This window comes from Zootoca vivipara, chromosome 8 (genome assembly GCF_965207765.1).
Source record: "Zootoca vivipara chromosome 8, rZooViv2.hap1.1, whole genome shotgun sequence".
In the NCBI taxonomy this organism is placed as follows: Eukaryota; Metazoa; Chordata; class Lepidosauria; order Squamata; family Lacertidae; genus Zootoca; species Zootoca vivipara.
Genome location: NC_142591.1, coordinates 63,572,723 through 63,598,390, shown reverse-complemented (window position 1 = coordinate 63,598,390; position 25,668 = coordinate 63,572,723). Strand labels below are relative to the sequence as shown.

At 43.3% G+C, this 25,668-nt stretch overlaps 2 protein-coding genes across 10 annotated transcripts in view; one reads left to right on the top strand and one right to left on the bottom strand.

Moving 5' to 3' along the window:
• VIRMA (vir like m6A methyltransferase associated) overlaps positions 1-12,687 on the top strand; it is a 28,287-nt gene extending 15,600 nt beyond the window's left edge. For all 4 annotated transcript variants that reach the window (XM_035126438.3, XM_035126437.3, XM_088675704.1 and 1 more), the window contains exons 13-24: positions 71-615; positions 1,090-1,325; positions 2,419-2,671; positions 4,013-4,230; positions 4,911-5,043; positions 5,625-5,777; positions 6,720-6,880; positions 7,799-7,895; positions 8,144-8,310; positions 10,166-10,497; positions 11,140-11,283; positions 12,335-12,687. In XM_035126438.3, coding sequence (XP_034982329.3) covers positions 71-615; positions 1,090-1,325; positions 2,419-2,671; positions 4,013-4,230; positions 4,911-5,043; positions 5,625-5,777; positions 6,720-6,880; positions 7,799-7,895; positions 8,144-8,310; positions 10,166-10,497; positions 11,140-11,283; positions 12,335-12,492 — 2,597 coding nt within the window. In that variant the 3' untranslated portion in view covers positions 12,493-12,687. The remainder of the gene's footprint in view (positions 1-70; positions 616-1,089; positions 1,326-2,418; positions 2,672-4,012; positions 4,231-4,910; positions 5,044-5,624; positions 5,778-6,719; positions 6,881-7,798; positions 7,896-8,143; positions 8,311-10,165; positions 10,498-11,139; positions 11,284-12,334) is intronic.
• Positions 12,688-13,195: 508 nt separating this feature from the next.
• Positions 13,196-24,436, bottom strand: LOC118090563 (RING finger protein 151). 6 transcript variants are annotated; one of them, XM_088675708.1, is made up of 8 exons: positions 24,203-24,329; positions 23,284-23,620; positions 21,531-21,586; positions 19,983-20,210; positions 17,792-17,931; positions 17,032-17,194; positions 15,635-15,755; positions 13,196-14,293 (listed from the first exon to the last, which is right to left on the bottom strand). In XM_088675708.1, exons 4-8 carry the CDS (start codon positions 20,186-20,188, stop codon positions 14,087-14,089), a joined length of 837 nt encoding a protein of 278 aa, XP_088531834.1. In that variant the 5' UTR covers positions 20,189-20,210; positions 21,531-21,586; positions 23,284-23,620; positions 24,203-24,329; the 3' UTR covers positions 13,196-14,086. The 6 variants fall into 6 exon arrangements, with proteins under 6 accessions (XP_088531834.1, XP_034982333.1, XP_088531836.1 ...); XM_035126442.3 differs by lacking the exon at positions 24,203-24,329 and having other exon boundaries at positions 23,288-23,413; XM_088675710.1 differs by lacking the exons at positions 21,531-21,586; positions 23,284-23,620 and having other exon boundaries at positions 19,983-20,207; positions 24,203-24,436.
• Positions 24,437-25,668: the final 1,232 nt, after the last annotated feature.

The following is a 25,668-nucleotide window of genomic DNA, read 5'->3' as shown; positions in this document are numbered from 1 at the left end:
TAATGACTGAGATGAAGGCACAACATGGTTTTTCTCTTTCCTCCCCTCCATCCCCCATTTACTCCCAAAGGTCAGCAGAAGGACCTGAAATGGAACCTTGCAGTCATACAGATGTTCTCTTCTGAAGGAATGGACACTTTTATTCGTGTTCTGCAAAAGCTAAACAGCATCCTTATTCAGCCCTGGAGACTCCATGTCAACATGGGGACTACCCTTCACAGAGTCACTACGATTTCCATGGCCCGCTGCACCCTCACCCTCTTGAAGACCATGTTGACCGAACTGCTGCGTGGAGGGTCCTTTGAGTTCAAAGATATGCGTATTCCTTCCGCACTTATTTCTTTACACATGCTCCTGTGTTCTATTCCCCTCTCGGGACGTTTAGACAGCGATGAACAAAAAATCCAGAATGACATTGTTGACATTTTGTTGACTTTTACCCAGGGGGTTAATGAGAAGCTAACCATTTCGGAGGAAACGCTGGCCAATAACACTTGGTCGCTCATGCTAAAAGAGGTCCTCACTTCTGTTCTGAGAATTCCTGAAGGGTTTTTCTCTGGTCTTATACTGCTTTCTGAGTTGCTGCCTCTGCCGCTTCCTATGCAGACCACCCAGGTATGTAAAAGCTACCAATTATTTGTAAAAGACAGGGAAATTAAAAGACTGATGAAGAGGATGGGTAGGTAAGAAATGACTGATAAAGATTTGTGCAGTGGATCTGTCTGTTTGACAGATTGTATACCAACCTCCCTCAACCTGGTGCCCTCCAGTGTAATTAGACTCCCATCAGCCCCAGCCAGCATAGTGGGATGATGGGAATCATAGTCCAGCCACATGTGGAGAGATGAGAGTTCCCCATCTCTCATTTAAAGGGCTGATAGAGGGGATTTGTCCTTTTGATGCTGGATGATGAGTGGGGATATTTCTCCTTAGCTGGGAGGCAATAACTCCATATATTGGAGCACATATATTGGCTACAAGGGTTTTCATGATTGCCAAAAGAGCACCAGGTAGTGTGCCTTGCATGCGGTGTTGGAGAAGAACTCTACGTTTTGGCACTCTCATAGAGTTATTTTGCTTTTCTGACAGGTCATTGAACCGCATGACATATCGGTGGCTCTCAACACTAGGAAACTGTGGAGCATGCATCTTCACGTTCAAGCGAAATTGCTGCAAGAAATAGTACGGTCCTTCTCTGGCTCCACCTGCCTGCCTATTCAGCACATGCTGAGACGCATCTGTGTTCAGTTGTGTGACTTGGCTTCGCCAACTGCTCTCCTTATTATGAGGACTGTTTTGGATCTGCTTGTAGAAGATTTGCAAAGGTACGATTTTATACTTTGTCCTAAGGGTCTTTAAGTAGCAGTGCTAAGCTGGTTCCCCTTCAGAAGTTTTGACATACGACTCTCACCATAGTTGTGCAGGCTAAGAATGATGGGAGTTTTGTTGAAGGCTTCTGTCGAACCTTTGCATGTTGAGGCTGGAAAATGGGCTATGCCTCTCCTATCTCATTCATGAATAGGCAGTGGCTGCCTTGGATTTAGGCCTTCTGTTTCTTTCCATGCATGGTGATGGGTCTTGAAGGATGGAGCTCTGTGATGGCTCCTCCAGCTGGGAAATCCTGAGGGCTGCAGTAAATTGCTGCATGTATGGCATGAATGTGGCATGGAGAGGTAGGCATCATGCAGTTGGTGATAAGAGATGCCTCCACACAGCATTTCTTTTCAACACTTTGTTAGGCTTACTGACTTTGGATCCCAAAGTCAAACCTGTAGTGGTTATATCATCTTTGCTGGCAACTAGGTACACAGTTAATTAATGACCACAACCTGAAAACTATCAAATTACAGTGGTACCTCGGGTTAAGAACTTAATTCATTCCAGAGTTCCGTTCTTAACCTGAAACGGTTCTTAACCTGAGGTGTGCTTTCGCTAATGGGGCTTCCTGTTGCCACTGCGCTGCTGGCGCGCGATTTCCGTTCTTATCCTGGGAAAAAGTTCTTAACCTGGAGCAACCACTTCCTGGTTAGTGGAGTTTGTAACCTGAAGCGTCTGTAATCCGAAGTGTCTGTAACCCGAGGTAGCACTGTAATGGTAATAAGCTCATTTGTGACAAAGTCAGCGCCACTACAGTGGAAAACTTGCAGATAGATAGATAGATATATAGATATAGATATAGATATAGATATAGATATAGATATATAGGGATATAGATTTATATTATATTATATTATATTATATTATATTATATTATATTATATTATATTATATTATATTATATTATATTATTATATTATATTAATACACACACACGTATATGAATCTTTTAATGGAAATTTCAGATCTGAAGTTTGTTTTGTCATAAACATGCATGCAGTATATTTGTCTTTTCTAATAAGAGCATTGGTGTCACTTCAGCAACCCAGAAGACAAAGAGAAGCAATACACTGGCCAGACTGCCCGCTTGCTTGCGTTACTCGATGCCCTGGCTTCACACAAAGCTTGTAAACTGGCTATTTTGCACTTGATTAATGGAGCTGTGAAAGGGGATGAGAAGTATGCTGAAGTTTTCCCAGAGCTTTTGTCTTTAATGCGAGCTGCAGGGGACAACATTATTCACCAGCAGTGTGCTGAGTTCTTGGCTTCTATTTTGCAGTCTCTCTGCGATCAGGTAATTAAAAATGGAAATCTAAAGAACCCTTTAATTTCATTCTGTATTGATTGTGCACATGTTGTCATGCATATGCACCCATGGGCAGTGGGGGGGGGGCTGTCCTGGAAGGAGTGCAAGTCTCCCCTTAGCAAACAAGACAGGCTTGTCCAATAAAATATGAAAAGGATGTCCCTACTCTCCATCTCCCCAGAACACCTAGCCAGCATGCCTCCAAGGAAGGAGAAAAATATACATGGAGGAAAACCAATGTAAGCTAAAAGATGTGTGTATGTGTGTATAAACACTTGGTTTGTTTTCCAGATATAAATCTCCGCTCATATCAAATTTCAAGACACATTCCAGTTGGTTCTCTCTGGTCACACCCCTGAACAACTGTATTCAATAAAAACCTGTTCACCATTAATTCACAAATTGCACCAAGGCTGAATCTTCTTTCAGGAATGCATGAGTTGCACCAAGATTGTGTCCCTCTTCCTTTAATTGCATTCCTAAGTCTTATAAAACTATGCCATAACTATTTATTACCAAGCCAGGAAGAAGAACCTTGAAACAGTTTGGTTTCTGGCAGAGAGGGATTGTTGCTGCCATCATCTCCTACCATAAACCTACCTCTCCTTTTTCAAACTAATTGCATATAGGCTATCTTTGCACAGCTATATAGTATCATCCCTATCCTCACTGAGGCTGGTGGGAGTTCATTGTCACCAAAGGGCCTCAGATTCCCAGTTCTTTTAGTAGCTGCACTCAAGAGCAGGTCGTTTCAAGTTCTGCTTTATAGAGCTTAATGAAATGGCTGTTGAGTGACACTTCATGTTTCTTTGCTAAATCCTTTTAAAGAAGGTTGGGCAGGAATCAGAAATTAGTGCCCAAGAGATCTTTTGCAGGTCAGGAAACTTTTTCAGGAGGGGGCCAGTCCACTGTCCCTCAGACCTTGTGGGGGGCCGGACTATATTTTTGAAAAAAATAATGAACAAATTTCTATGCCCCACAAATAACCCAGAGATGCATTTTAAATAAAAGGACGCATTCTACTCATGTAAAAACACGCCGATTCCTGGACCGTCCACGGGCCGGATTGAGAGGGTGATTGGGCCACACCCGGCCCCCGGGCCTTAGTTTGCCTACCCATGGCTTAACAGGGTGTGAACAGCACTCCCTATGCTGCATGGCAGACATTGCAGCTGTGGACAGTCTTGTAACTGTAAAGTCCTGTGGTGTGTGATAGTAGAGCTTTGCTTTTTTAAAAACCCCACTCGGTTGGTCCAAGCTCTAAAGTGGCTTTAGAGGGATGCCTGTGTGCCTTTCTGCCTTTTGTAATGCTGTGATTTCTCTTTGCAGGACATTGCATTGGTCTTGCCCAGTTCCACGGAGAGCACACTCTCTGAATTGGAGCAGCTTTCAAATTCGTTGCCAAGCAAGGAACTCATGGCTTCCATCTGTGACTGCCTGATGGAGACGTTTTCTAATGCTGAAAGCAGCTATAACTGTTTGCTGACTTGTATCAGGACAATGATGTTCCTTACCGAGCATGATTATGGATTCTATCACCTGAAGAGGTACATTCCACAAACATACTCACACCGCAAAAATGTTTAGTTCAGCTCACTCCCCCCCCCCCCATGGGGCTTACAAAGCAGAAGATTGTGCTTAATGTAATGTCAAATTTCACAGGCAATGGTAACAGCAAGAACATACCAGTGTGGCATTTTTTGGTGCTGTTAATTTTCTCTTTCTCTTGGAAAGAATTGTTCAAAGCTAACTGTATAATAAAACACTCAATTTGCAAAGTCCTTAAAAAAAATTGATCTGGCAGTGTTCTTTTGTGAAGATGTTAATTAGGGCTGCTGGCTGATTAAAGAAACCTTAGTCAATTCATCACATGGGTTTCATTAAGTCATCAGATTTGCTTTAATGTGCATGTGATTGAGCTACAGTTCTGAACAAAGCATCATTGCTTTATTTCAGGTAGTGTCTGATATGACGTAAAAGGTATTATCTTAGAAGATGTATTCCCTCCTATATGTTTTGGATTTTAAACATTTTTAAAATGTTGTTTAATTAATCAATCAAATACATCCTTTTAATTAACTGAAACATTAAAATACATATAAATTCATTCAGTTGTGTTTCTGAAACTGCCTATGTTTTAAATGCTTTAGATCTATTAGTCATATTTTTTCATATGCTGTGTCAAAAACTGGATTGTTAACAACCTTTTTCTTTGAAACGAAAACAGCTCTCTAAGAAAACACTGTGGTGCTCTGCACACAGGATTGAAGCGAGTAGTGAGCAGCTTTAATAAGGACCCTGGAGAACTTGCGTCTTCTTTTCTGGATTTCATGAGGCAGATACTGAATTCTGATACACTGGTGAGTAAATGTGTACAGAGGACTTACTGAAGCTTTGCCTTTGTTGCATTCTGTTGCGTTTCAGCTCAGGAAAAGTAGCTGCAGTTTTCTTTAAAGTGTACAGCTGCAATACTTCCATCAGATGATAGAAATTATGGTTCTCTAACAGAATCCCAAAGGGCCAATTTTATTTATTTATTAATTATTCGAGAGGATTTATTTCCTACTTTTCTATTACAATAATAATACCCAAGGTGGCTTACATCAGTTTAAAAATGTACACACACACACACACACACACACACACGAAACAACAAATAAGTAAACATTAAATCAGTAAAAACAGAATATAGTTTGCAGCAGGTGAAAACAAAGGAAAGATGAAAACCATTCATCCTGGTAGGTTATGTGTTGGCAGGGATAAAAATTCCTTAGTAGAGTAGTGAAAAGCCATGAGAGAGACAGAGAGAGAGTTCTAGAAAGAAACGTTTCAAGCTGGTTTTACAGGGAGATGTAAAAAAAAAAATGTCATCAGTTAACCGCATTATGGTGCTGTGGTGTTATTGTTTGTGTACTCACGTGGTGTACTTAATCTTCCTTAGGGATGTTGTGGGGATGACGGAAGTCTTGCCGAAGTAGATGGAGCCCACCCTGCCAGAACTTTGGGTCTTACTACTGCAGAATTAAAATACCAATTACAAAACAAAGAAGAAACTCCTGAAAATCTGCTCCTCGAGCTGGAAAAGCTAGTTTTGGTAATGTAATGTTCAAATTTTTTGGTGTCAGTGCCAGATGTTTGAGAGTTGGGAGTCTGTTAGTTTCTCATTGCTACTGTTCTGATTTGATTATAATGCATTTTCTATGTCTTTTTAAACATTTGTGTATGTATTCATTTTTATGCAATGTTTTTGAACACTGTATCTTAACTGTATCTTAACCCGTGTATCTTAACTCGATGACGGTCAGGCTACAAATATTAATAATTATGATTTGTAATGAGTGATAAAACTAGGATGATTGTGTTGCCACTGTTTAGTACTGTTAGGAATGATCACTGTGTTTATTGGTTATGCATATTAAGCTTGTTGTTGCTTAGTCATTTAGTCGTGTCCGACTCTTCGTGACCCCATGGACCATATTAAGCTTAGCTTTACATAAAATTATCCGGCTATACCTCTTGAACTTATTTATTACATTTTTCCTGCCTTTCCTCCCATGGCCAACTGGCTCCACCACGTACAATTTGTTTCTCAGTAGCCCTGTACATATACCTGATAACACTTCAGGCACCTGATCGGCTGGGGCCTCGTCCACAAAAGTGTACACTATAATAAATCTGAGTAGACCTATTGAAATCAGTCCATTGATTTCAGTATGACTGACTTTGGATATCACTCACATTCTTTAAGGTGCCACAAGATTCTCTGGGTTGTATCCAGTACAAGTTAAGCCCTTGGTAGACCCATTGAAATTGATGGACATGACTAAGGTTGATTAATGTCTACTCTGCACATGATTTAGCTGCATACAACCCTATGTTTTTGCCACAGTGGTCTAATTACTGTGCCATATGTCCATGATGTATATTGAACATGTATTTATTGAAAGAGTTGCTGCTAGTTTGCTGCATCTGATCAGATGGCAAAAATGCTTAAATTTTGCCTGAGCTGTCAGTGATTGCAGTGTTCCTTACACAGGAGCGCTCAAAAGAAGATGACAGTCTGGAATCTTTATTGGACAATGTTGTTGGACTTCGGCAGATGCTGGAATCTGCTGGTGATCCTTGTCCACTGAGTGACCAAGATGTAGAGCCAATCCTTCCTGGACCAGAATCTCTCCAGCATCTTTTTAATAATAGGTAAAGTGCAGAATGTGCACCTGTGTCTGTGAAGAACTAGAATCTCTGAAAACCAGGGGTGGGGTGGTATATTTGGGACCGTGTTTAACTTCATGCATTTATCTTTATAAGCTCTATGCATTACAACAGAGATTACCCAGTTCTCTTGTCTCAGTCCATCACATACCTCCCCCTCCCACACGCAAATGATAGGTTGAGGTTCTGAGAGTTGCCCAATTCTTTCAAGATCTTGTGACAAGTATTGCACAAGTATGATGGATGTGCTTCTTTGTCAATTGTGATCTCTCCCTTTCTTTTTGTCAACATTGCTAAATGTCTCTTCTCTTCTGGCCCTTCATTTGGAAAGAATAGGCGTTGAGTAGTCCAGCTTTCTTTTTATCATTGATCAGTGTCTTTCTTGAACAAAACGTAGACTCAAAGTGTCCTTTTCAGTTGTCTTTTTTTTAACATACATAAAATTGTGCACCATTACTTATCACAGTATTGGTTTATCACAGTGTTGATTGTGAACAGTGTTCCTGGACAGATAGAAGGACGGGGTGTATGTTTTTAAAATAACGAAATAAATAGTGTACCAATTGCTAAACAAAATACAGACGTGATACGGTCCCTGTCCTAGAAGGCTGTCAGGCTGTATTTGATGGCATAGGAAAGTGTTTGATAGACATTGCAAAGAATAGGAGACAAGAGCACCTGGTCATAGCAGAGGTGCAAGTCATGTTCTCCATTGGGCATTAGGATGCTCCAAGTGGGATTGTGCTCTTCCTACTGCTTGAGGAAGGAAGTGGTGAAGCCATGGTCCTTTAGGAAACGTTTTATTGCAGGAGTGGATGATGAATACCAGTGGGTAACATTTATTTCATATACAGACAGCTAACACTGACCCCTATTTTTAAAAAATTACATTTAATATTACAGGACTGCATACATCTTGGCAGATGTCATGGATGACCAGCTGAAATCTATGTGGTTCTCACCATTCCAGGCTGAAGAAATTGAAACTGACCCTGACATGGTAAAAGTCTGGAGTTTTTAATACTTGAATGGGTGGGGACTGGAGCATTTATAGCTTAATTGTCAGCAATATTTTTGAGACCCCATTCATAGTGTAATAAGCAACAAAGAGTTAGGCTGTTAGGAATGTAGATGGATAAAAATGGGCTACTCATTTAGCAGCAGCCTTCCAAAAGTGTTTCCTGTTTGGGGATGCTGACAGTTGTCTGGGGGAATGATTAAAGTGGAATGAATTTCTCACTCTTACAGGTAAAGGTTGACTTAATTGAACTGTCGGAAAAAGGATGCAGCGACTTCGACCTGCAAGCAGAGCTGGAGAGGTCGTTTTTGACAGAGCCTACTTCTCCGGGTCGGACAAAAACCACAAAAGGCTTTAAACTTGGAAAACACAAGCACGAGACGTTTATAACTTCCAGGTAACTAGTGGGTTTGATTGTGACTGTGTGCCTAAAGGTGGATTTCGATTTTGCCACTGCACTGGTGATGTATTTGTAATCACGGCATAGTGGGATCCAAGTTGATTTGAGTCACTTGAAAGGGTCCTTCCCACGAGTCATTCTGCTGCAGCACTCCCTTTGAAAAAAAAAGATTTTACATGAACAGATTTTGCTGGTGCAAGGGAAGGGAGTGGAGGAGGAATGGTTCCTGTGAATGATAGAACCAACATGGGTTATAAAAGGTAGAATCTTGTTCTACCCAGAAGAAATTTACAAGAGCCTGGGTTGGAAAAAAGCATCTTACATCCTCTAAAATGCTGCAAACAGGTGTGCCAGAGCAAAAACAAGAAAATTGACTGTGATAGGAACCTTAGAAGGCAACACCTTTTTGCATATTTTGCCATATAATAAGGTGGTACACATCAGAAGTCTGCCATCATCCTAGAAAGAGACTTAAGTAACTTAATTCCTGGAGCCAAGGGATGAGGGCGTTAAAACTAAATTCTTAAGTCACAAATGGGCAACCTTCAGCTCAGGTGCCACATGGGGTCCTTGAACCTCTTGAAATTGCCCCCTTTTCCCATCCCACCCCAGTTACTTCCTTTCATTTTCTTCTTTTTACCCATGTATTTTTAAGTGGTCTAGCCTTATTCCTATGTAGTTTCAGTGCAATTGGAAGGGGCAGAATTGTATTTGATAAAAATTTGTTTTTGACTTCTTTCATGGTTGGTATGGCTTGGGGAAAAGAAAAGTTTCCCTCCCAGCTGCCTGAGAACAAACTGTTAGGTTTCTGCCATATATGTATATGGAGAGAATGGTTTGGTATCGAACACTATGCCAAACTATACCTTAGCTTGATGTTGGTTTTCCAGTGAGGAGGTTATGGCCTCTGAGGTCCTCTTTTTTCTGCTGCTGTGACATGATTTGGCTCAGCAGATTGTCTGAACCTGGTTTCTTGGTTTGTCTAGCTCCAGACAAACCACAAACCTGGGTTTGGAGAAGAAACTAGCCTGACTGTGGCTTTGCTTGCAGCAGGACAAGGGGAGGTGCATATTGGCTGTGATCTTTTCTTTCTCAAGTCTGACACTTGTGCGATTGTACTAAGCCACTGGTCTTCAGCTGGTGGGTCAGAACCCACTAGTAGGTCATATGACCTGTTCCAAGGTGGATTGCAACAGGTGCATTGCCACCATGCAGATAAATACATGGTGAATAATTAAGAAATGTGTCCTCAAGTGCATGTTTGGATGCAAAATGCATCCTGGGTTTGAAAAGGTTGAAGATACCTGCACTAAGCCATAGTTCGGCTAACCTTACGGGTAAACCAGATCAGAAAGAGAGGCTATTCACAAAGGAATTACTTTTAATTTCCAGAAGAGTCATGCTGTACTAAAAAAACCACCCTCTATATACTAATATGCGAGTAACTCTGTCAAATCTAATCTGGCTACCTTGAATCTGAAAATTCAAAAATTGAAAATTGAAGCAGGGATGTCTTTATTCCAAATTATTTAATCCAGAACGTTTTTGTCTTTGGCTGTGCCTATCATTGGTTTAAGCTCCAGCAACCACCATGCTGTTTGGATTAATTGCCACTAAAAATTTTGACTGAACAACACACACTAATGCAGATGAATAGTGACAGACAGGATAAGGGCTTAGAAAGGATAGGAGAAAGAGACGTATTTGCAAATGGCACATCCTTATGGTTCTTCTGGCTTGTGAAGAATTGGTAAAGGTTCACATTCTCCTGTATATGTTGATACCTGTGTCCTGCTAAACAAAATACCTCTTGTTAATGAATTTACCATGCGAAACTTCTGGGCCTTAACAGTGGGAAGTCTGAATACATCGAACCTGCCAAGAGGGCCCATATTGTGCCTCCTCCGAGAGGAAGAGGCAGGGGAGCATTTGGCCAAGGCATTCGGCCCCACGATATCTTCCGCCAGAGGAAGCAGAACACAAGCAGACCGCCCTCTATGCACGTTGACGACTTTGTGGCTGCCGAGAGCAAGGAAGTGGTTCCACCAGATGGGATACAGCCTCCCAAGAGACCGCCTAAAGTTTCACAGAAGATCTCTTCACGAGGCGGGTTCTCAGGGAATCGAGGAGGGCGAGGAGCCTTTCACAGTCCAAATAGATTCTTCACGCCACCTGCTTCAAAAGGTAGGTTTTCTGGTCCACCTGAAATATATGAGCTTTATGCCTTCTGGAGTAGAGATTTCAGGTTCCATTCGTTCAGCGTGTTCCTTAAAGCAAAGTTAGTTGTAGCACTTCTGCTACTATTCACCATTGCAGCTATCTTTTTTGGGGTTTAGAGTCATGGAATTGTAGAGTTGGAAAGGATCTTGAGGATCATCTAGTCCAACCCCTTGCAATGCAGGAATATGCAGCTGTCCTTTACAGGGATTGAATGTGCAACCTTGGCGTTATCAGCACCATGCTAACCAGTTGAGCTATCTCAGGCTTTGGCCTTCTAGCTGCAGCCCCCTACAAACTGAGATGTTGTATATATATATAAAAAGTTTGATGTTCTTTGATTCTCCAAACAAACCTGTTGCTGTCCCCATTTTACAGATGGGGAATTGAGAGGTAGAAGGAATGGCTTGTTCAAGACTGCTCAGCGTGTCCATGATAAATTTAGAACTTGGGCCTCCCAAATTAGAGCCCAGCATTTTGGCTGCCTGGCCAAGCCAGGTGCTACCTTCCATCCAGCATGCATGAAGCCTTTCAACTCAGATTGTGGAGTTGAATATTTAGAAACAAAGGCAATTCACAAATGGCTTAGTTGTTGTGCTTTTTCTTTAGGAAATTACAGTCGCCGTGAAGGAGCTAGAGGATCAAGCTGGAGTGCACAGAGTTCTCCGCGAGGCACCTACAATGAAAGCAGAGGCGGCCAAAGCAACTTCAACAGGGGCCCACTTCCACCTCTAAGGCCGTTAAGTTCAGCAGGTTTGTGGTTTCCCTCCCTTCACAATACTTTTGTTGAAATTAAATGCACAATCAGTTCAACCAGTGGTATTTTTCTTCAGTTTTGATTTATGGCACTTATCTCCTTCCTTTCTGCTTTACATAAAGCACCAAAAGACACCTTATAAAATAAGTAGAAAATAATAGCATGGCTAAATGCAAACTCAAGAGACTGGATCCTCAGACAAAAATGTCACTTTAAAAAGTTGGTCAACAATGATGGGAGTTGTAGCAATATTTAGAGGGTCACAGGTTCCCTGTTCCTGCTTTATTGCATTTATATACTTTCTGTTTGCCAAGGCATCTAGCATGGTTTACAATTTAAAACACTAAAATGAAAGCAAAATAAACAGTTCAAAATACAGATTTTTTTTGGGGGGGGGGGAAGAGTTTCAGGCTGCTGATGTCCCTTCATGAGCTAATGACCCGATCTCCTTTGCATGAGCTTCTTTTGATTCTGGGGTTGATCCACTGAAGGACAATTTTCATGTCTTACCGTACTTGCCGATAGTTGAAACTAATGCATCATAAATAAGTGTACATGAAGAATACAAAAAGGAAGGTTGTGTTGTTCATTTTGATCTATGATCTGCATTCCTAGCAATATTAAATATATCACATATTTTCAGCCTGATTTTATTATAGAACCAGAGATGGAAGGGAACCTGAGGGTCATTTATGCAGGAATCTCAGCTAAAGTGTCCATGACAGATGGTCATCCAACCATAATGGGGCTTGCTCAGTAGTAAGCCTCAATTAGTGAAGCTTAAATGAAACTAGGTGTGCTTAGGATTCTAGCATTAATAAGTTTGCCTCGGTGTCTGTTGTATAATAGGCAAAAAACCTGGTTGTTATGATGGCACAGATTTCTATACAGTGCTGGTTAAATGTATATTAAGTTGTGCTGTATAAATCATAGGTTGGAGGCTGTTTTTAGAGGCCGCAGTAAAGTTGCAATGCATAATTCAGCCCTTATTTATATCCCAGTAGCAATCATCACTGTACTGTTACCACTTATCTCTCTTTTTTTAAGGCTACCGGCCAAGTCCTCGTGATCGTGCTTCCAGAGGCCGTGGTGGAATTGGGCCATCTTGGGCAAGCACAAATAGCGGCAGTAGTGGTGGCTCAAGAGGAAAGTTTGTTGGCGGAGGCAGCGGAAGAGGGCGTCATGTCCGCTCTTTTACTCGATAAACACACCATTGCACCATTGAGAACATTATGACTGTGAACATTTCAAGATGGCAAATTGCTTAAGTGCTTGAGGACCAATGCTAGACTTACTGGTATCGGGGGGGGGGGGCAGAAAGACTTTTTTTTGGTTTGGAAAAAATCCCATTTTGTTTGATACAAGATCTGAGATTTCAATAAAACTGTTTTTTTGTGTTATTGTGTGTGTTTACAGTTGCCTATGCTTTTATGGCACTTATGCCAGAAGTACAAGTTTAGATTGGGTTTTAACAGTCTTGCAACATACCCGGTAGCTTTCATTTAGGGTAAGTAGCAACAGCCATTCCAAGGCAACAGTGTTTTATTTAACAGTTTATATACCACTTGATCATAAAACAACCACCTCTAAGCTGTTGACAAAAATATAAAGTAAAACAGGTATTTAAAAAGCATTTGTTAAAAAATGATTAAAATCAACAGTCACTGAAGAGGGATACGTCACATGTGACTTCTACTTGCTTCTATGAAAATGTTTAATAGTGGAGCCATGCATGTAGCTGCCTGAGTAGCAGTTGTTTTCCTTTGCATGAATTTGAAATAATTTGATAGCTCACATTTCCATCTCTGAGTATAGTGTGCACTTTTACAAAATATCTGAGTCCTTAACTTCAATAATACATAATCTAAGCTTTCACTTCTATATATACATAAACCCACACGCAACACGCACATGTTATATTAGCTTTATTAGGTCAATTCATGTCGTAGGACACCATAGCCAATGGTATGGGTCAGCTGACACAAGCAGGAGCAAAGGTTTGTGGGAAGTTGGTCCATTTCCCTCAGGTTTTTTTCCTGCCTGATGCAGCAGTACGTTCCTCCTTGGCTCTCCTGGCTTAAGCCAAGTTTCATTAGATTCCTTCATTTTTCTATTTGCTTCTTTTTTGTTTCTTTTCCTGAGTACACATAACTTTGTTCTCTCTCCCCCCTTCAGATATTATTATTATTATTATTATTATTATTATTATTATTATTATTATTATTCCTAAGAGTAAAACTAAAAAATAGTAAAACCACAAGACAGGAATTTAATGACTCAAAAAATAATTGAAATAAACAACTAAGCTAAAAACAGATCAAAATATTAACTTCTTCATGTCTGGATAAACTTGCCTGAACAAAAATGTTTTAGCAGACACTGGAAAAAGTGCAGTGAAGGTGCTTGCCTGATGTCAATAGGCATGGAGTTCCAAGTGTGGGTGCTGCCATGCAAAAAATATCTATTTTTTACAAGTGTGGTGCACCTGTAATAGTGCCAGTGCTGCAGATTGAACTGACTGAATAGAAATATACGGGGGTAAGGCAATTCCTGAAGTAAACTGTTCCTAAGTGTTAAGGGCTTTATATACTAATGCTAACAGCTTGAAGTTGGTTCGGTAACAAACCTGTAAGCAGTGCAGATTTCTGGGCGGTGTTGTCTGCCGACAGAATCTCATTGCTGTCAACAGGTGGACTGCAGCATTCGGTACTAATTGTCAGCTGCCAGATCCAGCAAAAGGAAGCACCACATAAAGCAGACTGCAGTGATCCAATCTTAAATAACAGTCGCCTCTGGCTTTCACTTCTTGCTTTCCAGTTGGGGCAGAGGTCGAACGTGTGTTGCTTTCCTGCTTCCATCCCTAGTCAACCGACAGTCTTCCTGGAGAGTCTTCACTAACTCCAGTAATTCTAGCTTTTCAAGCTGTGCCTGCTCCAGTTCTTGGTGATGCTGCCTCTCTCTTGCCAGCAGAGTACGTATGTCAGACATCATCCTGGACACCTGGCTCTGAAAAGTGTAAGAGAGTTTTTCAAGTGTTGCACTGGGACTGCCTGTTAACAGTTAAAGGTAAAGGGACCCCTGACTGTTAGGTCCAGTCTCGGACGCAGCGCTCATCTCACTTTACTGGCCAAGGGAGCCGGCGTTTGTTTGCAGACAGCTTCCGGGTCATGTGGCCAGCATGACTAAGCCGCTTCTGGCGAACCAGAGCAGCACACAGAAACGCCGTTTACCTTCCCGCCTTTACCTTATCTACTTGCACTTGATGTGCTTTTGAGCTGCTAGGTTGGCAGGAGCAGGGACTGAGCAACGGAAACTCACCCCATTGCGGGGATTCAAACCATGACCTTCTGATCGGCAAGCTCTAGGCTCTGTGGTTTAGACCACAGCGCCACCCGTGTCCCCTATTAACAGTTAGATGCTCACAATTTCCTATCACATTTGTTTCTTCCCCTTCCTCCAAGGACCTCAGAGTAGCATACAGATAACAGAGCCTAGATTTCATGGATCTGCCCCTTTTCAGGTATCCAGACTGCTGCAAAACAGATCTGTTTCTGCCCACTTTCCAAGGCAAGAGAGAGGCTGCATCGTCCTGGAATGACTTGGGCCCAGGCCCAAATGCTTCTGTACCCAGAATTTAAGGTAAAACTAAATGTGCATGGGCATTCTGAGGGCTATTGCAATGATTGTGCTCTCCCTGTTATCCCAGTACAGTCATACCTCGGTTTAAGTACGTTTCGGTTTGAGTACTTTCAGTTTAAGTACTCCGCGGACTTGTCTGGAATGGATTAATCCACCTTCCATTACTTTCAATGGGAAAGTTCGCTTCAGGTTAAGTACAGACTTCTGGAACCAATTGTGTACTTAAACCGAGGTACCACTGTAAATTTGGGAAAAGAGAACTCTCAGCAGGTGGGGGATGTGTGGTAGGGAAGACTCTTCTAAGCCAACTTGGAAGTAGTCTGATTTTTATTAATGGTCCATCTCCAAATTAATATATTAATGGGACTGGAGGAAGTTTGCCAGTCACCAATAGCAATGCTTCCTTGCTTATGTGAATTGTAGTTAAAATACCTGCTGCTGAAACCATTGGTTCTAAAATAAATGCTGTAGGTGAGACTTCCCCAATTTGATGCTTCCCAGCTGTTGTTGGACTTCAACTCCCATCAGCCCCAGCTGGCCTGGTCAATGAGCAAGGATGATGGGAATTGTAGTCCAAATGTGTCTACCCCCTGGAAACTGAAAAAGAGTACAGCAGGGAATAAAGCTGTCAGGAAAACCAATTCACCAGAGGTAACATTTTAAGGGAGGGAGATGACCTCATAGCTAATGGCAATACAATTTGTTTACCTTTAGCTCTTCAATCTGATTTTGCAAAAGACTCTCTTTTTGCACCATATGCTTCCTTTGAGAATCTAGTCGAGATTCCATCTCATGTTTTGCCTCTTCCATCCGGCAGATCATCTCTGACCTTAAAAAAAAAAGGAAAAGAGAGCACTTTCCGTTACTCAGCCTATCTGTCTTTAATCTGAATATACAGGAAACTCAAAAATTATGCACATTCAGTTTTATGTGCTTGGCAAGAATTTTTTTAAAAGAGGGTGAATATCTGGAAAAAAAGACTTTGGCAATCCCTCCCTCCCGCCCTTGTCCTGTCCTGTTCATTCTGCTTTAATTTTGAGAAGGATCGCTTGGACTGAAACAAACAATATTCACTTGTTCACACGTACGCTAAGCCAATACTCTGGTTTGTATCCTCTTGGGAGGAGGGCAGCAGGTGCAGCGGAAGAATGTGCACCAGCAAATTGATCATTCACAAAAAGCGATGGTTTGTTTTAGACCAGGACTTACCATTATATGTGAACAGGGCCACTAATGACCAAAACAGGAAGTAGTGTTTAATCCATCAGTTTTGCACTAATAATTCTGTAAGTCACAAACAATATCTTTTTTTTATCTTCCATCTGTTTTATGCAATATCTGCATCTTCCTTCGGCCCAAGATAAACATCTCATTTTAACAGCCCCAGCTTCACTCACATAGGCATTTCTCATAAGCTAGTACTGCCAAAGAAGCTTTTCATTTATGACTAAGGTAGGTTTGAGGTTACCACCAAGCAGGGCACAAGCTTATGTTACACAAAAAAGATGTCAACAAATCTTTTATTTCAATCAAATCAGGATGATAGAATACCAGTGTAATTTGAGTGGGAAAATAGGAGGAAGGGGTGGTGATGGCAATAGAAGCAATTTGCCAAGCTACCAAACTGGATTCCTGAGCACCCAGGAAATTGCAGCAGTATCAAAGAACGGTCCCCTTGTGCATGTTATAGAGCAGGGGTAGGCAACCTAAGGCCCGTGGGATGGATGCAGCCCAATCGCCTTCTCAATCCGGCCCGCAGACGATCTGGGAATCGGCGTGTTTTTACATGAGTACCGTAGAATGTGTCCTTTTATTTAAAATGCATCTCTGGGTTATTTGTGGGGCCTGCCTGCTGTTTTTACATGAGTAGAATGTGTCCTTTTATTTAAAATGCATCTCTGGGTTATTTGTGGGGCGTAGGAATTCATTCATATATTTTTTTTCAAAATATAGTCCAGCCCACCACATGGTCTGAGGGACGGTGGACTGACCCACGGCTGAAAAGCATTGCTCACCCCTGTTTTAGAGAGATGGACAAAATATTTAGGTGTCAGTTCATGCTTTATGATCACCCAAGGTAAGGGGAAGAATACAGGTAGCTTTACCTGAGCAGTTCTAGTTCCGTTCTCAGCTCTGCCACACAGTTATGTTGTGCATCATCAGCACTGAGCATGGCATACCCACAACCTTTGGGGCACTCGCGGCTCCTGTATTCGCACACTGCCAAGTGGCTGTCTAGGTTACGTCTTTCAACCCGAGCTGGGCAACCTGATTGGAAAGCAGAAGATTGGAGGAAGTGCACCAGAGAGAGACAGAGAATTACTTCATTTCCCCCACCATCTTCTGACTTGGAGACAACGATAGATTGCACCCCAGAGAGGTCACTTCAGAGCTGCTAATGCAGCAAAAACAATGTGGAAGGCAGCAGTGACAAGCTACTGGTTTCTGATTCTCTGTGATTGTCCAGCAGTTTGACTTACCCCCCTAGAGGCACACTCCATTGTCTCTCAAGACAGAAGGATGCTAACAACAGCACCACCACTCTTGAGGAATCTAGGTTAGTGTTTCCTAATGTGCGTAGGTGCAAGGATTCTCCAAAGTGGCACTAGCACATCAGCTGCCTTTCAGTTCCCCAAACACCAACACTGAATCCATACTTTGCTTTGGCTAGTGTTGGCAACAGGTAGAAATGGAACAGGAAGGGGTGTTCACACAGGAAAAGAAACAGAGAAGGCCCACTCTGCAACAGCCACTAACTCTGGGAATTACCTTCAGTCGAGATTCCAGAACCGTGGGACTTGAGTTCAGTAGAAAACGGAGATCTACCATCTGTTTGCAAGATAACCATCTCTGCGTTCTACCTACCGCTATTTGAACAGGGGACCCGGCTGCATTCACACTCGCGTTCATGTCGGTCAATGGATTCCAGTGAACACACCATTTCACAGCCACACTCTCTGTTCCTGCAGTGAATCTGGAGTCGATTGAGATCATTCTTCATGTATCTGGGTACAGAAGTTAATTATTTTTATTCTTGCAATATGTACTGCAAAATGGCTTCACGTGCTCCCCAGTTCTCTGAGTGGTAAGGCATTCCAGAGTCAGTGCTAACTGATTCAGTTTTCTTTGGATGAGGCCACATGGCAGATTAACCATGACTGCGTGGTATTTGGTTTCTTTGCAAGTATACAGGCAGAGCACAGGCGAAAGTAAACAGCAGATCCCCAGAAAGGCAACTTGCACTACAAGGCATTTCTAGCCTTGATGTTAAGAGCTTCCGCACTCTACCTTCTGCCTGTCCATCCCCTTAAACTGCTGCACTAACTTCCATACATTACACCAGCCACCCTCCTCAGCTGGGCTGTGGTGTCACCCTCCTTACTCCTAACATTCTGGAGAAATATCTGTATCAAGAAGCTATCTTCTAACAATTAGATCCCATAGAAAGACACTGTGAGCCATTAACCATAACATCCTTTCCTCAAAACTTAAGACTATGATCAGCCATTGATTTAAGGCAGGGGTGGGGGATCACAGGTCTGATCACCGAATGTGACTCTTCAGACCTACCTGGCTGTCATGATTTCTTCCCTGCTATACCCCTCACTGGCCCTGCTCACCACTGACACGTTGCCCCTGGAAGGTAACACCCCCTTGTCACAATTAAAATGCACGCTTGCAGAAAGCTGGCAACCCTAATGAAGCAGAAGCACCATGACCAACTTGTGTTATTTGGCAACACAGTAAGTCAACACTTGTTTGTGATGTTTATGTTTAAGATGTATTCATTCTTTATTACATGAAATACTTCAAAAACATGTATTGTGGGTATTGCCACTTATGCTGTCCTATCCTTTTGTTTTTCAAAAGTTGTGCTTTTAAAACCTTACCTGTTAGTAGGTTAATGAAGCTTTAAGCAGTTTGTTCCAACCTTGAGAAAAGGAATTTGGTGAAGTCAAGAATTTTCCTAGCGACTGCACAGATATCCTAGCAGAAATATTCTCTCTCTCTCTCTCTCTCTCTCTCTCTCTCTCTCTCTCTCTCTCTCTCTCTCTCTGTGTGTGTGTGTGTGTGTGTGTGTGTGTGTGTGTGAATGGTTATTCTGTGCAAAGCAGCAAGGTTAAAAGGGGTTCAATCTGAGGTGTGAATTCAGATCAAGCCGAAACTTTGTGATGCAAGCAATCTGGACTTTGCTACTTACTCTGCACCTATGTAATGGGATTATGTTTCCACGTACGAAAAGAGGACAATACAGTGGTAACCTCGGGTTGAGAACTTTGCCCCAGGGTGAGAACAGAAATCGCACGCCAGTGGCGCAGCGGCAGGCATTTGCGAAAGCGCACCTCAGGTTAAGAACAGTTTCAGGTTAAGAACGGGCCTCCAGAACGAATTAAGTTCGTAACCCGAGGTACCACTGTATGTATAGAGATATTTTTGATAACTGGAACTTGGCACTGGATCCTGTGGGACAGAACATTCTTAACTATCCTGTGTTTCTATAAAAGCAGTTCCCTCTTTATTCAAATTCGGAAATGGCTACACAGTAAACTCCCAAAGAGGTAACGTGTCTGCAGCACATCCTTCTGCCTCACTCTTTTCCTATACATCTCTTTCCTTGCAGGAACATTTTCTCTTCAGAGTGAAATAGACCAAATCTAGGCTTACTAAGACTAGTTAATTTCATTAATTTGCATGACATATGGGGTAGTAACTTTAGTATGGAAAACCAATCAAAAAGGATGCTCCATCCCTCAGCCTTACATTTGCATATTTGCTCAAACTACTAAAACTGATAAAAGTGGAGGTTCTCTTTTGTTCTGGGTTCCTTCCTTGTTCTCCTGCATGAGGGGAAGGACCCTGTTGCAACAACAACAACAAAAAAGGCTTTGTTTCTCAAAATTCTCTGGTTGGCCTCTGTTATATCTCCGACCGATGGAGAACCCAAATAGGGCTCTTGTGTACCCCATAAGGGAATAAGGGCAGATTTTTGCTTATATCATAGTGTAGGATTAGATTTTGTGACAGCTGCAAGTTGGACTCAGAAATAATTACGCACCTGTAAAGCGGTCGAAGGACAGACAGATCAAGCGGCTGACGATCTTCTGGGCAGTTGCTGTGATGAACAAGCCACCCATGTATGCAGGAAGTGCAGAAAGCATGTTCGCAAGGAGCCTGCAAGGGATCTTCCAACACATCTCGACAGATGCAGCACAGGAGCCCTTCATTCACGTAACCGACAAAGCGTTCAATATCATATCCCATTTTCTCAATGACCTCTAGCCTGCTATGGAAATGAAAGCACAGAATTAGTAACAGATTGAGAACTGCGGCCACATTACCTTTGAAAGTCAAGTGAGCACATTATCACCCTTGCACCTTAAGATCTGAAGAGATATGATGCAGAGGGAGTGAAGTGGCTTGTGAGTTTTATGCCATTCCCAAGTAGCCCAGAGGCTGCTTATGCAGAGTAATCACTAGGGACTGTCAGAATTTGGATGCAATTCCAATTTGCAACCTTTCCCCAAGCATGCAAAGCCATAGCATAGACAAGAGCAAACTTACACATTTTTGTTCATTTAGTTGCATCTCAACCTGCAAGAGAGCCCTTTTTTATAGAGCAAAACACATGCAGGCATTGTTTTCAAGCTTCTTTGCAACGTGTCACAGCCCCTCAAAAAATAATACATTGCATGTTCAGTGTTCAGTTTCTTCTCAGAGAAACCCTAATTAGATTTAGGAGGATTAATGCTTCTTTCCCCATTAAGTATGTAAAGCAGCCAGAGCACCTGATCAAAGCAACTAAGAGCCACCTGCTTCTTTCTCAGGTGTCACTCTAGAAAGATTCTTTGGATTAAGTGGCATATGGAATGGGTTCTAAACTCTGAGCTTACAAAGTGTTTATAATGTGAACTGTGCATGTGTTTTGAGATGCTAAGAAACTGTTGAATGGAATGTACTCACTCTGTACCGTAATAATACTGTTTCGTATTTTAATGGTGGGGTTATTTTTATTTTTTAATGTGGAATATTCCTAAAGTTTCTGCTGGAAAATATAATTCTTTTTGTAAAGCATAATGTTACAGAACATAAAGTAAGCAAATTCTTACATTTTCATATAAGTAGCCTGCTGTGTTCCCTGTAAAGATTTCTGTGTTATAAAAATGGTTCTGCACAAACTGTGGTTTTTAATTGTCTCACTCTGTTTGCTTCATCGTGCCTCTCTCCAAGAACACTTTTATTTGTTAAGCTTCCTAAGTAAATGATCCCTGCACTCAACCCACTGGTTGCAATGAGCTGCCACCCCTACTTTTCACACAGCTACAGAAAACATTCTCTAAATTTTGACAGCAGGAAACAACAGAGGAAAGGGGAAGACAGCAGATGAGAAGCAGCATGCGACTGTTTTGGTCACAGGGGCTTAGGGCCAGCCTTTCCAACCCCATTTTGCATATCTACGCTCAAAAGTTCAAGCAAGCACAGTTGGCCAAAACATTTGGAGGGCAAATGAGCCGGTGTGGTGTAGTGGTTAGAGTGTTGGACTAGGACCTGGAATCCTCATGAAGCTCACTGGGTATCCTTGGGCCATTCACCCATTCTAACTTACCTCACAGGGTTCTTGTGTGGAGAATAGGAGAGAACTCTGTATGCCACCTTGAGCTCCTTGGAGGAAAGGTGGGACATAAATAAAATGAGAATAATAGGTACAGCTGGGGTTGGGAACTAGGCTGGGGGACATGCTACCTGGAGATGCTGGTGACTGAACCCGGGGCCTTCTGCAGGCAAGCAGATGCTCTTACCACTGAGCTACGCTACTGGAGAGCCATATTTTATTTTTATTTCACAGAATTTATAGGCCGCTTGAGAGTAGAACCCTCCCGAAAGCAGTTTCACAGAAAGCCACGACTCATCCATCTCATGCTATAGCAACTATCAGCAAAAACAGACTATGGCAGCTGCTCCAGATTCAGGATGTCAGCAACTTAGGGAGGCAATTTGATTTTTAAGGGGGGCAATTTGAGAATGAGTTATTAACAGTTCATGGTCTTTTAGGCTTCCTCCACATGAATAGCTCACTTTTTGAATAATAAGAATTATATGTCACGAGCGAGGGTGGGGTGCATTAGGATTTTAAAGATGCTTAGGTGGGGCATGGCCAAAAAAAGTTTGGGAACCACTGGCATAGAATCACAGAATGGTACCCAAGGCGCTTTTGACAAAAGCGGGCTGTTGGTTCCCCAAATCATAATAATAATAATAATAATAATAATAATAATATAATAATAATAATAATAATAATAATAATTTATTATTTATACCCCGCCCATCTGGCCGGGTTTCCCCAGCCACTCTGGGCGGCTTCCAACAGAAACATTGAAATACACTAATTTGTTAAACATTAAAAGCCTCCCTAAACAGGGCTGCCTTCAGATGTCTTCTAAAAATCTGGTAGCTGTTTTCCTTTTTGACATCTGATGGGAGGGCGTTCCACAGGGCAGGCGCCACCACCGAGAAGGCCCTCTGCCTGGTTCCCTGCAACTTGGCTTCTCACAATGAGGGAACCACCAGAAGGCCCTCGGAGCTGGAACTCAGTGTCCGGGCAGAACGATGGGGGTGGAGACGCTCCTTCAGGTATACTGGACCGAGGCCATTTAGGGCTTTAAAGGTCAGCACCAACACTTTGAATTGTGCTCGGAAACGTACTGGAAGCCAATGTAGATCTTTCAAGACCGGTGTTATGTGGTCTCGGCGGCCGCTCCCAGTCACCAGTCTAGCTGCCGCATTCTGGATTAGTTGTAGTTTCCGGGTCACCTTCAAAGGTAGCCCCACGTAGAGCACATTGCAGTAGTCCAAGCGGGAGATAACCAGAGCATGCACCACTCTGGCGAGACAATCTGCAGGCAGGTAGGGTCTCAGCCTGCGTACCAGATGGAGCTGATAGACAGCTGCCCTGGACACAGAATTGACCTGTGCCTCCATGGACAGCTGTGAGTCAAGAATGACTCCCAGGCTGCGCACCTGGTCCTTCAGGGGCACAGTTACCCCATTCAGGACCAGGGAGTCCTCCACACCTGCCCGCCTCCTGTCCCCCACAAACAGTACTTCTGTCTTGTCAGGATTCAACCTCAATCTGTTAGCTGCCATCCATCCCCCAACCGCCTCCAGGCACTCACACAAGACCTTCACTGCCTTCACACTACAACCTATTGGTAAGTCTTTGGTAAGTCTTTTTAAAAAAAACAATAAAAGCTGAGCACCCTTGCAAATTAATTTTAGTCTTTTTCCTTTTGGGGCGGGGAAGAGGGTTACTTTTTAAAAGCATACAGGCAAAAGCGCTATCAGAAAACAAGGGTAGCCACCTGCCTCAAAGCTTCCCTCCCAAGGCAGGTTTCAGAGTGGCGATTCCTCTCCTCCTTCCTGCCCTGCAAGCGAAAGCCCAGAAACGGCTCTTCTTCGCTTCACCCGCTTCGCGAAAGAGCGCTTCCGCAACGTCAATGCTCCCCGGAGACCACAGTCCAGCCACTACGCGCCTCCACCACCGCCAATCAGAGGAATAAGGGGCCGCTGGGCTGGCCCCGCCTTCTTCTTCGCACGCGGCCGCTCAGCTGGCCCCTTTCTTCGGAGAAGACTTGGAATATGTAGAACCGCACGTGCTTTGTAACTTCCGAGTTTTTCGTGGTGCTTTTTTTTTTTGAGCTGCTCATAGAAAGCAACGGAGGAAATACAGGATTTTAGAGCAGCTTTCCCCCCCCAGGCTGGGCGCGTTCTGCTAAAGCAAAAAGGAAGCAGGAGCCCTCCCTCTTTCCAACTCAGATCTTATTTATTGCAGTGTGTGTGTGTGGGGGGGGGAATGTGACAAATTTCAGAGGAGGCGACAATGGATTGCAGTGGATTGCTTTTGAAGTCATTTTCAGCACCGGGTGGAAAAGGAAATCGCCACAGCGCCTCTCCCCCCCACACGCCCGCCGCCCTATCCTGGATTTTGGCAGAACAAAGGTGGCAACCCTAGAACTTGTAGTCCAAAAAGAACCCGGGAGGGCGCAGGTTGGGAGAGGCTAGGCTAATAAAGGGGCGTTTGGCAGGGAAAGGCGTTGCCTGTAAATTCACATTAAACCTCAGCGCCACCATCTAATCAGCAGTTTGGACGATGGGCTACACTGCAGGGCGGGCCTAAGGCACTCCCCGCACCCCATCACAACTTACGCTACCAATATACTGGCTCTGCCCGTTATCTTCTATGGGTAGCTCTGAGCGGGGAAGAAAAGGAGAAAAATATACCCTGTAAGTTCCAAATCTGTGTTGGAGCGAGTTGTTCTAATTTTTTATCTCTATGACTCGGCAATTCATCCTCTTCAGCCTCGCGAATTGGTTAACGCCCTCCTCTGCCAGCGCCGTATTTTCCTGTGAAAACGAGTAACCTAGGTAACGGGGGAAGGAGAGGAGGGCGCTTTGCGACAAATACGCTAGATGGCCGTGTGTCGTAGAGCGTAAGCGTAGCCGGCGGCCCGCCATATCGAGCGCGGCAAAAGCATCAACGGGGCATGCGCAGTAGGGTTTCCTTCGTACCTCCTGCCAGCCCTTAACAGAGGCGAGGCGGAGGCGACCGCCGCGCAATAAGTGCTGGTCATGCGCAGTGGGGCGAATGGAGGGAAGCGATAAATTGAGAGCGGCCTGGGGCGGTCAGCTGCGCATGCGCCGTTTGGCGAATGATAGGGCGACGGCGATGTCTTGGCGGGACAGTTAAATTGCAAAGTAAGTGCAGCGTCGTGTTAAGATTGGGAGGGGGCTGGAGCCGTCCTTCCTCTGAGGCTTAGGGTGGGGGATTCAATAACTGGGCTGGCTGTACCCAGGGCGCTTCTGCTTTTCAGGTTTCCGTTTCCACAAACACGAAAGATACTCTGTACATGCTCAGAAGCTCTTGCTCCCTCGGTTCAGTTTTAACAAGGCCGTGTTTTCTTTCCTTCGGTGGACAAATATATGCTTCTGGTGCTCGCTGTAAGAACCCGAAGAGGAGTTTTGTTCCTGCATATATGAAATTAATAAATATAAGCAGCTGACACAAATGGCCAGCAGAGGCCTAAGGAAAAAGAGGGCTTTATGGCTTTTTTAAAAAAGCAAGGACCAGGACAACATCATTGCCGGCATTTGGCTTGGCTCACAGCGGAGGTGAGGAGAGGGTTGCCACCAGAAATGAAAAGTTGCTATGAAATGAATCTCTTTGGACTGTGGCAGAGTCAGGAGGGGCTTATGGGATGGAATGTAGTGATGGGATGAGTGTAGTTGATACAAAAAAAGGGGGGGAGATGCCCTCATGTGTAGTCTAGTGCTTAAGAAATCATGATTAAAACTTGTAACCTGAGAACATAAAAATCTTCACCTGGCTCCAAAATAGTGGTGGGCACAAGGTAAGCCTCCGTCAGGACTCCAAAGAGAACTGAGAAAGGCTTGATCACAGCTGCCCCCTTCTTAAAAGGTAAGGGTAAAGGGACCCCTGACCATTAGGTCAAGTCGTGACCGATTCTGGGGTTGTGGCGCTCATCTCGCTCATCTCGCTCTATTGGCCAAGGGAGCTGGCGTACAGCGTCCAGGTCATGTGGCCAGCATGACAAAGCCGCTTCTGGCGAACCAGAGCAGCACACGGAAACGCCGTTTACCTTCCCGCTTGGAGGTATTTATCTACTTGCACTTTGACGTGCTTTCGACCTGCTAGGTTGGCAGGAGCTGGGACCGAGTAACGGGAGCTC

Bases quoted from the DNA above. Each gene is read 5' to 3' on its own strand.
- LOC118090563 (XM_088675707.1), bottom strand. The intron at 17,932-19,982 runs GTGCGTAATTAT...TTCTGTACCCAG, and splicing joins GTCCTTCGACCGCTTTACAG to ATACATGAAGAATGATCTCA. The intron at 17,195-17,791 runs GTAGGTAGAACG...CTTTCCAATCAG, and splicing joins GGTCCCCTGTTCAAATAGCG to GTTGCCCAGCTCGGGTTGAA.